Here is a 15,296-nt window from a genome sequence, read left to right on the forward strand (position 1 = left end):
CTGAACTGAAACGCCTTTACCTAAAATGAAAATATTATATACACAGTAACACACTTGTTCACTATAGAAGTCTGAAAAGTTTTTATATTTATTGTTAAATCAATTAATAACGCAAATACACACACAACTAATACAACAAAACACTTCAATGTCAACATTTATAGTTCTACGTCTGCTCACCTTGGCGCTGCATTCTTATTTTCAGATGCGTGTAAATAAAGATATTTCTATGTGAGAAAATAAAATAGATTAACCTTATTATTCATTTGAACTGTTGTTGAAATAGCACAAGAAAATGACATCACGGCATGCAGACAATTATAGTTTTCTTATATTAATTGACAAACATTGAAACCATTATTTCGTTGAAAAAGCGTTCGTAAACTCAACGTAAATTCAGCGTAGAATGCGGCGCTCTTTCTCCAGCATTTTGCTGGTACAGCGCTGTCAAACGCATCTCTTTCAGCGCATTCAACAGCGCTGACTTTCCGAACTCGCCCTTAGTCAACATCGAACTGTTTGTGGTCTTGAAATTTGAAATGTACAACTGGCCCTTAGGGAGCTTTCGGTGGGAATTTTGCGAACGGTGTAGCATATACCGAAACCGAACGCAGTAATAATAAGAAGATTATAATCAAATTATTTCTATATTCTTCACACGTCAATATAAATTAATTATCATAGATTCTGTGCTCTGTTCTGCCATAGCCCGTATAACTTTGTATCGTTTCCGTTTAGTGTAATGTCTACTGTTTAATTTAATATAATGGAAAAAATAAGTGTATTTTTGTTAATGTTCAATTCGAGCGGAAGTTATTGATGTATATTTTACGTTTCCTTAAATTTTTTTCGTACAATAATTCAGTTAACTATGTATCGTGAAATTGTCACTTAGCGGTCCAATCAATTGTGAATCGAAGACCGGCAAGCTAACATCTTTCGAGGTGAATTGAACGTTTAACCACATCCCCTATTTAATATATCTCCTCTATTTAGTGATAAACATTCATTTTCTTTAACGTTATTTGCATTGAACAAGTATTTGTAAACAACTTGAAATGTTCTGATCCGCCATATTGCGTTGTAACCACTTTGGATTAGATTTTTCCAAGTATATTTTGCAAATTACTTTTTCTTATTGAACTTTATTAATTTTTCAGATCAAAAATGAACAAAACACATATATTTTCTCTGTTTTATCGAGAATAAATTCGAAAAGTCACAATGGGTGTTGAACATCTTCAAACATATTTAGGAAGTCCAAATTTGGAAGGAGGAGCGGTGTCTGTTGATTTATTGAAAATTGCACGAAATGTTACCCAAAGACAACAGCCTCACAATACTAATCGTAAAATAAGGCCTATTGGAAATAAATTGAAACTTATTGTTGATGCTGAGAATTGCTTAGATAGATTATATGGGGGGTACTTCTCAGGTAAATGAAAAATATGAATTGATAGAATCGAATATTTTCATGTTTGACTTCAGATTGGGCCTGTGGAGGTCAATGGAATAGAATGGTACAGTTTTTATCCCTTTTAACTCAAGCTATCGAACCTGGAAGCATTGAATTGGCTGTGGTTTTCAATGGAACAATTGAAAATTGTAGGATGAGTGAGTGGATTGCGGAGCAAGCTCTTTTACGCCAAAGAGTTGCTAGTGTTTTGAAACATGTTAATACTAAAGCCACTCCACCACCTAAAGTATGGTGGATTCCCCCTACTTTTCTTAGGTCAGCTTTGAGAATGGCTTTAAGACATTTGGGTATTACTGTGGTAAGTCACCCCAGAGATATTCTCAATTTATGTAATATTTTGTTAGTTTGGATTTATTTACAGTAATTTTAACACATCCTTTAATTTTTATTTCAAGATGTGCACCATGGATGATCACCACCAAGAAGTTATTGCTTATTGCCGAGAGTATGGCTTTCACGGGTTGTTGGCAGATGATGCTGAATATGCTGCTTTTGATCCACCTAGATATTTTTCTTCAGAAAACTTGAAGTTGACATATAAGGTGAGTCAAAATAATGTTTGGTAGCTAAAATGTAGATTCAATTATTTTTATGTTTAATTTGAATCAATTAGTAATAATAATTATAAATATTAAAATGATGAAGTCTTTCATACAGATACCATCTTTCGGGTATGAATGCTATGATTTCAATTTCTAACTGAAATTATATTAAAACTAAAATAGTATATTCTAAAACAAGTTGCAGAATGGGCTTCTATTCTAATGCGAAATGAGTGTTGGAATTGCCTTCTGCAACGAGTATTAGACGATGTTTTCTCTATTTCAGTCAACTTTTGTGAATTATTGTCGAAAATTCAATGAAAAATTTAGATTATATATCCTAGTGACATTTGTATTGCATCATAGCAGTTGGTGTGACTGTTGTGTGTGTGACTATTTGGATATGAATCGTATGTTTCGAATTTTGAAATAATTTACAATTACGCATTAAATTCGTTAGTTATGTCTGACGAAATCGATTTAACACCACCAGTATTAAGAGAAATTGCGAATAATGTTGCAAATCATTTCACTATATCTGAATTATATTATATTGACAATTATTGACGTTTGTTGAAATTTGATAGGATTCGTAGTCAATATAGACAACCACAAACCGAAAAATATAACTGAAAATGAAAATGCTGTAATGAGTTCATTACAGCACTGTTTTTAGAACTTTAATGAACTTATTACGATACTGAAATAGAGAAAATGAAATTATATGATTCAAACAAATATTAATTGGATATTTAATTTTGACAGGGATCCCTTGAGACAAAAGAATATATGCTGAAGGAGTTGACCAAAACTTTGAAGTTATCTCAAGAGCAAATTTGTGTGATGGCAGCTTTATTAGGAAATTTTCTCCTTTCTGAATCAAGCCTACAGGATTTGTATAGGAGGATTGGTCTAACTGATATACCTTGTGACAATAAAGAAAAAGAAGATTTGGTAAGAAATGATTTCTGTTTATGATTATTTTAATATGATTTTCAGTTGAAAATTATTGAAATTATTATTTTTTTTTTCATTTTATAACATTAAATACTTGTGTGTTATTAACTATACACATAATTTACCAAGCACAGATCAATTAGATTATCTTTATTATTATGTCTTTGCGAAAAAATATCTCGCAAAAATATATCATGATGATTTTATTTAATATTTTACCATCTTTCGGGTCTGAGAAATCATTGATGACCCTTTTCAATCTGATGTGATCAATATATGATTATTTTGGATGCAGTATTTTCACTACTTAGTTATGTTGTTTTTAATTTTTTTTTAAGACTAAAATTGAAGCGAATATTAGGCAGTTGGCCGAGTATATACAAAATTTACCACAACCTTCCTCTATGGAGTCTCTGGTAGAGGCTGTATTTGGAAATGTAAATGACAAGAGAGCATCTAGGTTCAGGCAATCTGTACAGTATTATCTTAATGGTACAGCTAGTGGATTTCTCAAGTACTGTGCACCCGCCGGTGAGTTTCTCAAAATATTTGATACAGTTTTTTCTTCTCCAAAAGCACTTGTATGCGCTTGTTGGTAGTCATATAGGTTGTCAGTGAGAAGCACATTAATTCAAGTCTTGGGTGCGGAGCAAACAATTAATCTAGTTTACCTCTTCAATCTGACTTGAAACAAATATTTGGTGTTTTATGTAAATTAATTAAAAATAGTGAACCTTTGGAATTTGAAAATTCTATGTGAAAATGATTAATTGAATGGAATAAGATTACTTCTTATATATCACTATTATAGATCATTTATTTTAGCAATGGCAGGACATCAGCAATTGAAGAAAGATGTTGCAAAACAATCCTTCTATTTCTCACAAATCAGAAAGAAAAATTCTATTCTCAACATTTTGTATATTGGAAGATTGATTATGATTAATTCGTATTCTAATGAATAAATTAAATATATTCCCAAAACATTACAAGGAAAAGTTTAGAGTATATTCATCAACATTGTATAAGGTCCTGTCCAGCAACAAAATTCCTTTTTTTCAAAGGATTTTCTGTCCTATTTTTTGATCTCCAGGGACAGTCTGTTATAGAACCTCACACAGTCGTAGTTGACACCCTGCTGTCATGGTATGGTATCCTACTTGTATCTCGTTCCTTTTACGAATTCTTATTCTCTTCTTCATCAGCCACATAATGTCCACTCCTGGACGTAGTTCTCTTTCAAATTTTTCCATGCTGTCCTATCCAGTGCCATCTGAAACCACCTGTTCCCTGCTGTTCCAAGCCATCCCTACTGTAGTATACCTGCGCTAGCTTTGTCATTCTTGGTCGCCAGTGTGTCAGCCTATTCGTCCAGTTTGTTGCATGTTCTCGCGCCACATGTCCTACCCATCGCCATTTCAGTTCCGCGATTCGCTCTATCACTTTCACCACCCTAGTATTCTGTCGGATATCCTCGTACCTCTTCCTGTCCCTGAGACTAATCTCAAGCATCGCACGTTCCATAGCTCTTTGCATGACTCTCATTTGGTTTGCTGTCTTTTTGGTTATTGCCATCGTTTCCATTCCGTAGGTTGCTATAGGGAGTATACAGGTGGCGAAAACTCTTCATTTGAGATTGATGGGTATGCTGTTATCTCTAAATATATAATTCATCTTTTCAAACCCTGTCCAGGCTAATCTTATTTTTGTCCTAAACATAATAATAATAATCTTCATTTCCAAATACAATATTCATGAAAATTTCACAAATTGAGTACTGTCTGGTTTTCTTTACCTATACATATTCTTTCACGTTTGCTAGTTTTGTACCATCTATGTGTATCGTTTCTTCGGTGTTACTTATCACTTTTGCCTTGGCGATGTTCATTGTCAAGGCGATCTCTCTTGAAGCATCATTGAGTTGTTTTATCATGTCCCTTAGTTCTTGTATGCTACGACTCATAAGGACTATGTCATCAGCAAATAGGAGATGGCTCAGGTAGGCTCCGTCGATATCTATGCCTTTTGTTTCTCATTGCATCATTTTGAAATCGTTCTCTAGCGCCAGAGTAAAAAGTTTTGGCGATATTTTATCACCTTGATGTACTCCCCTATTTACTTTGATCTCACCTGTTTTTGAATCTTCGTTTATTTCAACATGTAAAGTGGTATCTTTATATATGGTCTTCAAGAAATTTGTATACCTTGAATCTATTCTTGGGTTGTCCATTGCTTGTAAAAAAGCCCAGGATTCAACAGAATCGAACGCTTTGTGAAAATCTACAAATGCAAAATGAAGGGGTATGTTATATTCCATTGTTTTTTCTGTTGTAATTCTAAAGGCTTGAAAATTTTCCTTCGAGCTTGCAATGTGTTCAAGGGTAATTGGGTTTTTACATCAAACCAACTTCTTTGCGGAGAGTCAACACGGTTATTTAAAAAACAGATCAACGCAAACGGCTATGTTTCAGCTTACGAAAAGTATAATTGATCTAATAGAAAATAATAATATGGTATTAGCAATGTTTTTAGATTTATCTAAAGCATAGGATTCAATCAATCAGGAATATTTACTGAAAACACTAGAGATATATGGAATAAGGGGAAAAGTTAATGAGTGGTTCCGATCATATATATCTGAAAGAACACAAAGTGTTGAAATAACTAAAAATGGTTTCACTGTGAAATCTGCCATGCTAGTTAACAAAACTGGGATAGCCCAAGGGAGTGTAATTGGACCTCTGCTATTTATAATATATTTAAATGACTTGTGTGAAATAGTACAAAATACTGTAGAGAGTATCGTAAATTTTGCGGACGATACGAACTTCATGGTAGGTGCACGCGAAAAAGGTGAATTGATTAGAATCGGAACAGACTTTTTCACTATAGCAGAAAAATGGTTCTCAAGAAATAAACTGTTATTAAATGCAAAGAAATCTTATTTTGTAATATTCAGTACAGACAGAAATAGGAAAGAAAAGCCCAACAACATAACATTACACGGTGAAGAACATCAATTTTCTGAGCACTCAAAATTTTTAGGATTATTTATTGACAACTTTTTAAAATGGAGAGTACACACGGATGATGTGAAACAAAAACTTAATAAAATCAACTTCGCAATGAGAACAACCAGTAGATACATGAATGAAAAAACCCTTAAAATTTTAAATCACGCTAATTCAGTTCTCAGTATGGGTCAGTTCTCAGGTATGGGATCATGTTTTGGGGGATGGAATACAACCTGGAGGATGTTTTTGTTGTTCAAAAACAAGTCATGAGAATAATTTTCAAGTTACCTTTTAAACAATATTGCCGCGGCATGTTCAGAAAATATAATATTCTGACGGTTTTTTGTTTGTATATACTTGATTGCCTAACTTTTTTCAGTAGAAACAAGGATAGGTTCACAGGGAACACCGTAGAATCGTGTTATAATACAAGAACACTAGATTCCATATTACCCCTACTAATCGCAGAGAGGAATCCTTCATATATGTGCATGAAACTTTTTAATAAACAAATGAAATTAAAGAAGGCAGTAACGGTAAGAAATTCGTCAAAAGAGTAAAACATTCTTAATAGAAAGGGAACCCTATAACATAAGGAAGTTTTTCGATAGTTGAATTTTGGTTTTGATTATGTAGAAACAATTGTTTAGGAAATGAGTATTAATATTCAAAGATGTATTATTTGACGCTATTTTGTTTGATGTTTCGTGTAGCTTTAATGTTATATCTATGTGGAGATCATTCAAAATAAAGCTTGTTATTATTATTATTAAGATTATCTATAGTGCTCAAACCTTTGCGGAAGCCTGCCTGTTCTGCTGGCTGGTATTCGTCCATTTTATTGGTTAATCTATTTGTTATTATTCTGGTGAGCAGTTTATACATATGGGATAATAGGATAATTGGGCGATAGTTTTCTATATTCTTATTATCCCCTTTTTGGAAGAGCATAATATCTCCTGCATTCTTCCATGCGATCGGAATGTCGACTTCAAGTAGACATTTATTCAGAAGAATATGCATGAAAAAAAAGATCTCTCAATAACCACTCCTCCCACTTTCAGCATTTCACACGTAATTTTGTCCTGTTAGAATGTTAGATAGCTATTTGGGCTGTTTCCATCATCTTATTTCTTGGAGTCTCTCATCAGTTTTTCCATTTTTTCTCCTTTGTGAATGTGATAATGGAAACAGCCCAAATAACTATCTAACATACAGGGTCTTTCACGAAGAACCTCACCCATATTTATACGGGAAACTACTGAACGTATTTTCATGAAATTCAGCACTTATAAGTATTTCACGATGCTGATCAAATCTAAAATATTTTCAAGGCATGAGCACCTCCGGTTTTTCCGGAAATGATGTCAACTTCCGTTTTTCAAATTAGAACACCATTTTTTTATTGCAGAAATAGATTCCTTAGAAAATTTCAAGTTATTTTGATGTAACATTTTTCAGTTTTGGTTGGAAAATTCTCTCTGAGCGAGAAAATTCGAAAAAAAAATCGAAAATAGAGCTCCGCTGAAACAAGAATAACTTCGAGGTTTTTGGATGGAAAATTTTCATTTTTGAGATTTTTCAAGATGTAAGATTGATGTATCCACTTTAAAAATCGAAATCGCGATTCATGATACAGGGGGTGAAAAAATCGCTTTCAAAGTTAGGGATGACAAAATCGTGAAAAATCAATTTTTTCAAATTAGAACCCCATTTTTTTATGGCAGATATTGAATCTACTTTAAAAAATAATGTGAGTGTATGCATCACACCCTTGCCCTAAAGTGGATATTTTCTGAGTTATTCACAAAAAACTGTTTTTCGTCTTGAATTTTCAGCTATTTCTTTTCCCTTCACGCCAAAAAGATGAAATTTTCAGGAGCTGTTACTTAAACCATGTTTTAGATTTTACTACCCTAATATGCAAGCGAAAAAAGTTACAGGTTGTTCCTAAATAGATGGCGAATTTTGATTCGAATTTGTATCGGAAACCTCTTTATTTCAACTAATCGGCCATCGGTTTTCTCCCCAGTGATAAATAAATTATTCCTTATGAACCATATGCAAAAACTTACCATGTTTTACATTCTTTTTTTTTAATGATAGATATCATTAATTACATCTGCCAAATTCCTCTTTATTCAGTAGCATTTTGTGTTTACTATTAATTTGGTGATAATTCGTATTAAGTTATAAAATCGATCACTATGCCTAATTTTACCAATGAAGATTATTTAAATCTCATTCTACTTCATGGAGAATGTAATAAATGTCTAGAAATTAACGGTCAAAACTTTGAGCATCTTCTCTAGTTATAACTGCGAGAGTTTGCCATGGTTCTCCTAATAGTAACTTGAAGTCGGTTTCAAGAAGGGGTGAAAAATCTACAGCATGGTTCAAATAACAGTTCCTGAAAATTTCATCTTTTTGGCGTGAAGGGAAAAGAAATAGCTGAAAATTCAAGACGAAAAACAGTTTTTTGTGAATAACTCAGAAAATATCCACTATTTTCCAACCAAAACTGAAAAATGTTACATTAAAATAACTTGAAATTTTCTAAGGAATCTATTTCTGCAATAAAAAAATGGTGTTCTAATTTGAAAAACGGAAGTTGACGTAATTTCCGAAAAAACCGGAAGTGCTCATGCCTTGAAAATATTTTAGATTTCATCAGCATCGTGAAATACTTATAAGTGCTGAATTTCATGAAAATACGTTCAGTAGTTTCCCGTATAAATATGAGTGAGGTTCCTCGTGAAAGACCCTGTATAGTCCATCATCAATATCAAGACAAAAATTAATTTTGTCCTCTCCCGGACTCTTCCTATTTTTCATCTGCTTGAGGGCGGCTTTTATTTCCTGCTTAGATATTTCACGAACGTATTCGGAACCTACGTTGCATAAAACGTGTTCGCAGCTCTGGGGTCTGGTCTAGTAGATGTATAAAGGTGGGTGTAAAAATTTCCGCGATCTTTCTCCTGTCCGAGATTATGGTACCTTGTTCATCCTTCATTAAGGTGATTTCATTCTTGCCCCTGGAAAGTCTTGCCCTTAGACTAGAACATGAGAGTTCATGTTCTAGTTATCCTCTATTGCGTTTTCCATTATCTTGATGTCATAGGCTCAAAGGTCTTTTCTCAATTCCTTGTGTATTTACTTATTTATTTCCTGATATTCTGAAGTATCTCTGGATGTTCTCTTTCTCTGTTCAATTAGCTGTAAAGTCTCTGGTGTCATGCAAATCTTTCTTGTTGCAATGTATTAGATTATTCGAAATTGATTCTTCGCATATCCCTTGATGAAACATACTTTCAATATTGATAAAAGAAAATAAATAAAAACACTTGACTATACATTTCACAATTTATTAATAAAATATATAAAATCTTGTTGACATGCATGTTTCGGGTTTCTTTTCATTGTCAAAACTGAATAAAATAATATTCACAAGTACATATAGATGACTAGGTGACAGAGCGGAGTTTCTCATCCGCGTATTGCAGCATGTAGATATTTTGGTTGACTTCAGGACAGATGTCGATGCAATATGTATTATATAGAAGAAGAGAAAGTGGTGAGCCCTGTGGAGTGCCTTGTTCTGGTGTGAAGAAATTGGATAGCTTGTTAATTTTAACTGCCAGCCTTCTATTCTCCAAGAAATTCTTGATTAACATTAGGAGATGATGCGGAATGTCCTGTTTGTGTATCTTGAAGTAAACCTTGTGCCAGACGCTGTCAAAAAGCTTTATTTATATCCACACATGCTGCTGCAGTCCTTTTATTATTCAGTTGGTCATTTTGAGTGTTGGAGAGAAAAATAGAGAGTGGATAAGCAATTGATTTTCCTCTATGAAATCCGAATTGAAACTTTGGGATGGCGTTATCTAGGTGTTCTTCCAATGTTTTTTTATAATTTTTTCTAATAACTTTCCTAGAACTGGGAGAAGCGTGATTGGCCTGTAACTCTCTACTTTTTGATGATCAGTGTTTCTCTTGGGGATGATTATCACAGTGTCTATTTTCCATATTATAGGAAATATGCCCTTGTTTATGCAGTGTTCGTATATTTTGATTATTTGTTAATATATTTCAGTGTTTAGCTTTTTAATGATCCTCCATGGAATATTGTCTGCTCCAGGGGCGCTGTTTCTACTCTTGGACAGTATCTCATAATAAGTTTCTTCCTCAATTTTATTGAAGATTTCTCCTTATTCTCATTTCTGAAATATTCATCGTACCAGTTCTCAACTTCAGTTTCTGTTCTGGCATCAAATCTACTGTTTACATCGTATCGATATATGCTTTGGTAATATTCTGCAAATTTTTTCACTTTCTCCTTGTCCCTCTTATATTCCTTGATCCTGTCCTACAAGATAGGAATCTCGTGATGCTGTTTGTATCTCGAGAGTTTTTGAACTCCTGGTAAAGAGATTTTCGTTGTTTTCTGCTAATTTCATGCAGGTTTTTATCCAAGTATGTTGTCTGTATTGAAGTATCATTTGGTGTATATTTTTATTTATTTCATTTGTTTTTCTTTAAGTTAGGGTTAGGGTGTAACAGGTATTACCTATACATTTTTCGTTTTAGTTTAATCTGTTTTGTTATATATAGGGGGAGTTTATGTAGAAATGGGTGATGATTCACTATGGGTGTATTATTTCTTATGCTTTCTGATATTACGTTATTACAGTAATTCAGTAATGTATTCTTCATGGATGCTTCTTTTGTTGTTTTTTTCTATAAAATTAATTATTGATCTGTTTACCCTGTTCATTTTACATCTGTATGTATGTGTATGATGCTTGTTTAGGAATTTCCCCGATTTCTTGTTCTAAATCAATATTTATCATCATCGCCAAGTGGTCTGATCCCAGGTCTGGAAGAAGCTCGATTTTCTTAATACAGTTTGTCAGGTTTGATGAATGGATTACAAGATCTGGGGTTGTATCAGTGTTGTTCTCCATTATGAATGTAGGAGCTGTCAGTCTCTTTTTTAAACAGTCCATTTTGTAGAAATTGCTTGATCTGCTTGTTTTTCCTTCGGTTAACATTGAACCATTTATTATCAAAGAGTATTTATACATAGCAGCTTTGGTGAATATTGTCTCTTCTATGTCAGAGAATGGATGTATATACACCAGAAAAATATGTTAATTTTCCTGTTTTGAATGGGACTGTGAAGTGTAGGCATTCATTTAGATTGTTGACTAACCCTGGTGGGTTTTCTTTACCGATTCTCAATTTTGGACATCCTTGTATAATAATTCCTCCCCCTGTATTTCGTTCTTTATATCCCACTTTTTTATGATGTCTCAGTCTCTATATGTGATTACATGCCCCTCTTTGATTTTGGCTTCCACAAACATTGCACAATGTATATCATTTTTTTCTATGAAATTGTTTATTAGGTGTTTCTTGGGAATGAAGCTGTTAACGTTGTCATAAAGAATATTAATTTTAGAGTTGACTTTGGATTTGACTACTTTGGTCTACTGGTTCAGTGGGGGATGGTTCTTCTGGGTCTTCCATGTTAAACATCATAATATATACCCTATTACCAAAGAAAACAGTAACAATGTTGTATTGGTTAATAAATCTTCGTTTTAATTTGTTCATCAATTCTTCTCTATTGGTATTTTTTGGTTTATTCAACTTTCTTAGATAGTTGTTTATTGAGTCATCATGTATGGTGATCATATTGTGTATTCTATTACGTTTTTTGTTTAACTCTTCTATGTTCCTTGTTTTTTTATTCAGTGATTTTATAGAGGCATTAGGCATGCCCTCTATTGGCTTCTTAGGGTGTTTTGGGGCATTTCGATGACCAAGCCTGGTATTCTTCCGACCCACAGACGTTGCATTTAGGGTGTAGATTTGTTTTACATTGGGAAACTCTGTGCGTGTCTTGGCATTCTGGTGGATCATTGCACATTTCTGTGGTGTGATCAAAGACTAAGCACTTGCTACAAGGAATTGGAGTGGGTTTGGGTGGATGACTGGGGTATACTAGGTAGTGTCTGTTTTTGTAAAACAAGCCATCTCCAAGCAGTTTCTCAAATGTTGTTTCTTCCCCTGTGATTATTCTAAAGCATCCTGTTATTTGGTTAGTTGCTCTAGAAATAATTCTTTTGCAGTATCTATGATTCATATTTTGTTCATTCAAATGCTGGCTAATAGCAGCATCAGTAATAGATTTTTCTATCCCTGCAATCACTACTGAGAATGTTTTTTGTGGTTCGTTGCTCTCTTTTGGTTTATTGTAATGTTTTATTTCATTGAATTTTATAATTTTATTTTTCTTCACGTCTTCTAGCGCTTCTTTTTTATTTTTGTTCGTCTTCAGTAGGTATCCTATTTTAGTTTTGAGGATTATGTCGGTGGATTGAGGAAATGTTTTGCTCCACTCTTCTGCCATTCTGGTTCAATGGATTTTGTCTTTAATGGTAGATTCATTTGCTGTTAGATAAAATAATACTTTATATTCGGTGTTTATTATAATTTCATGCATTCTTGTTGAAATCACGTTTCTGTGTAAGGTTTTTTGTGGGTAGTTTATTTGTGGATGAATCCTTATATTTTGTTGTGAGTTGATTAATTGACTGTTTTCAGCATGTGATGGAATTTCCTCATTACCGTTATTTACTTCCATGTCCTCTACTTTTTTGTTGTTATTTGTTTATGCTACCGCTAACGATAATGTTGGGCGCTGAAAAACAATATCAGGTACTTTGCTCTCATTTGTGTTGTTGTTGATGTCGGATTCTTCGGTAGTCTTTTTTTGCGTCCTTTTCTTGCAAGGGACGGGGTCTCTCTTTCCTTTCCTTCCAAGATTAGGTTAGGTATCTGGGACATCTCAGACATGAAGAAGTCCTCGAATTCAGCGGCGTTGGCGGTTAGTTTTTTCGAAATCTTATATTCGAGTTATAAATTTCAGAAATGAAAGCAGTATTGTTTTTCTACCATGAAATTGTTTATACAACGCACGTCGGAAATAACTTATCAGTACAGATGTGAACACGTCTGTTGCTGAATCGCGAATGCGAGAAAGTACAAATTTTCTTTATTTAAATGATTTACTAGCATTTCTCCCATACTATTTCTCATTCCCAGGCCAAAATTTCCAACGTTAGCTGAGTCGCTTGAGCTCTTCTGTTCAATTTTAGCATTGAAATCACCACTTATTATTTTATAGTGGGTTTTATGTGCAGTCATTGCTTTTGATAAGTCTTTTAGGAAAATTTCCATCTCTTTATCTTCGGCGCGTATCCATGAATAATTAATTGGATCCTATATCTCTTGTTTATTCTGAGAACAATGTATTCCCTATCGGAGATCGAGTTTAGGGCATCCACCAAATGCCTCAGTCTTTTGTTAACCAAAAATGCCACTCCTTGACCTTCAGGTTCGATGAATTTATTCTGATACAAAAGGTGTCCTGATTATAGTATGGTAGTTTTCTCTCCTGGTAGTTTCACATATCCCCAAGACGTCCCATTTTATGTTTTCAAGTTCATTTTCTATTTCAAAGAGTTTCTGGAGTGCTTATAGTTCTTATATTATATGAGGCAACAAATATCTTGGTTTCATTCAACTTGTGTTGTCTTCTTCTTCTGGTTCATCGAATTTCTGCCTCCCCCAGAATCCGAAGTGAGGCTGACTGATCTAAAATCAGTGTGAGATTCTTGTTGGGCACTTCTCACCTAGGGTTTTTGGCATATATAAAACGCTTCGCTTGCCGACCGTGTTGACGAGTGTCATGTTCAGCCCATTCTGGGTCAGACGCTGTTTGTAGTGTTGTTAAAGAATAGGTTAAATGAAAGAACAGTTCAGAACTGTTCGGTTCTTTTGCAAGAACCTGTTCTTTTAACCTGCTCTTTTGGTTACCTGTTCTTTTATGAAAGTCGACCAGGTTGCCGATAGCGGGTTCAAACCTCACCGGGGTCATGGATTTTTTTAGATGTATGGTGGCAGGTGATCTTTGGTTGTAAATTAGGGCTAGGAATCATTAATGAATGATTTTAATATTCATTGAATATTTATTCGAATAATTGCGGTTTGCATTATTCGAATATTCACTGAATAGTTGAATATTCAGTGAATAGTTGAATAATCAACGACCACTTTTCTATTCATGAAAATTGTTGAATGTTGAGTATTCACTGATTATTCAGTGAATAGTTTTTTATTTAGTGAGTAGTTATGAATATTTGTTACTATTTATAAATATTCACTGGTGAATAGTAGTTAGTTGAGTAATTAATCATTTGCAAAGTTAAGAGTGAAAGTTTGAATGATAACTTACAATAGGACACTACAATGTAGTGTCCCAGCGAAGGTTTTACTGCGTCTAATTGAGGATCTATATTATTTTGTACGTTGTTATGTAATTAAAATAATTGCTGGATTCGCCAAGAATGGGATCATATCTGACAACAGGCAGAATCAGTTTAGTAACTGCTCTTCAAACATCCAAAATGGGACACAAAAATGATCATCTAATTTTCGAACTAGGAATTTATTTTCTTATTTCTCATTATCAATTTCCTTCCTATGGAACGATTCATTTATTTTTCTTCCCAGCACAGCCTTAAACTCGTTCTTTTAGACTTCAAAGAATGGGATCATATATGACAACAGGTAGATTCATGCTCTTTTCGGAACAGCCTGTTCTTTGAAAGAACGGGAGCAGCTTCGCTTTTTACGGAACAACCAACAACCTGCTCTTTTAATGAACATGAGCAGTGAGTAGCTCATCTGCTCTTTACGGAACAGGCAAGAAAAGAACCTGTTCATTTGAAGAACGATAGCAGCTCCGACTTCCGAGAGAAAATTCAATTGATTATTGCGCAGAAGCACTGAATCGTTCGAAAAGAACAGGTTCGGTTCTTTAAAGAGAACAGGTACCTTAAGAGGCTGAGCTAACTTGTTGCGAAGAACCTGTTCGGTTATTTTCGTAACATCCCTAGTTTGTAGCCGCTCATTTTGAGTCAGACGCTGCTGTGCTATTTTTGGTCCGCCCCGAGTATTTTATTTTCTCGGTACCACCCATATCTGGCTTTTTATATAAAGGGTGTCCCGTAAAGACCGCGTCAAACCGAGGGAGAATGTAGATCAAAGGATAACCCACCTGCTATGACAAAATTGCCATTATAAAAATCTTACCGTTTTCGAGATATTTTTTTTTTGTTTGAAAATAATGATTTTTGCCCCTTTCAATAGTTTTGTCCTTACGGTTGGTACAATTTCACATCTTTTTGGTTAATTTTTTCAGTAAAATATTGCGGAAGAATGATTTTAACGTTTACC

General features: G+C 34.0%; 1 protein-coding gene across 2 annotated transcripts in view; it reads left to right on the plus strand.

Annotated features, from left to right (window-relative positions):
• Positions 1 to 679: 679 nt before the first annotated feature.
• LOC123681098 (constitutive coactivator of PPAR-gamma-like protein 1) overlaps positions 680 to 15,296 on the plus strand; it is an 88,729-nt gene continuing 74,112 nt past the window's right edge. The window contains exons 1-6 of one of the 2 annotated variants that reach the window (XM_045619304.1): positions 680 to 944; positions 1,161 to 1,435; positions 1,489 to 1,775; positions 1,873 to 2,019; positions 2,785 to 2,973; positions 3,315 to 3,507. In XM_045619304.1, the coding sequence (XP_045475260.1) occupies positions 1,225 to 1,435; positions 1,489 to 1,775; positions 1,873 to 2,019; positions 2,785 to 2,973; positions 3,315 to 3,507 (1,027 nt within the window). In that variant the 5' untranslated portion in view covers positions 680 to 944; positions 1,161 to 1,224. The remainder of the gene's footprint in view (positions 945 to 1,160; positions 1,436 to 1,488; positions 1,776 to 1,872; positions 2,020 to 2,784; positions 2,974 to 3,314; positions 3,508 to 15,296) is intronic. The other variant, XM_045619303.1, reaches the window with a different exon arrangement.

This window comes from Harmonia axyridis, chromosome 5, assembly GCF_914767665.1.
Source record: "Harmonia axyridis chromosome 5, icHarAxyr1.1, whole genome shotgun sequence".
In the NCBI taxonomy this organism is placed as follows: domain Eukaryota; kingdom Metazoa; phylum Arthropoda; class Insecta; order Coleoptera; family Coccinellidae; genus Harmonia; species Harmonia axyridis.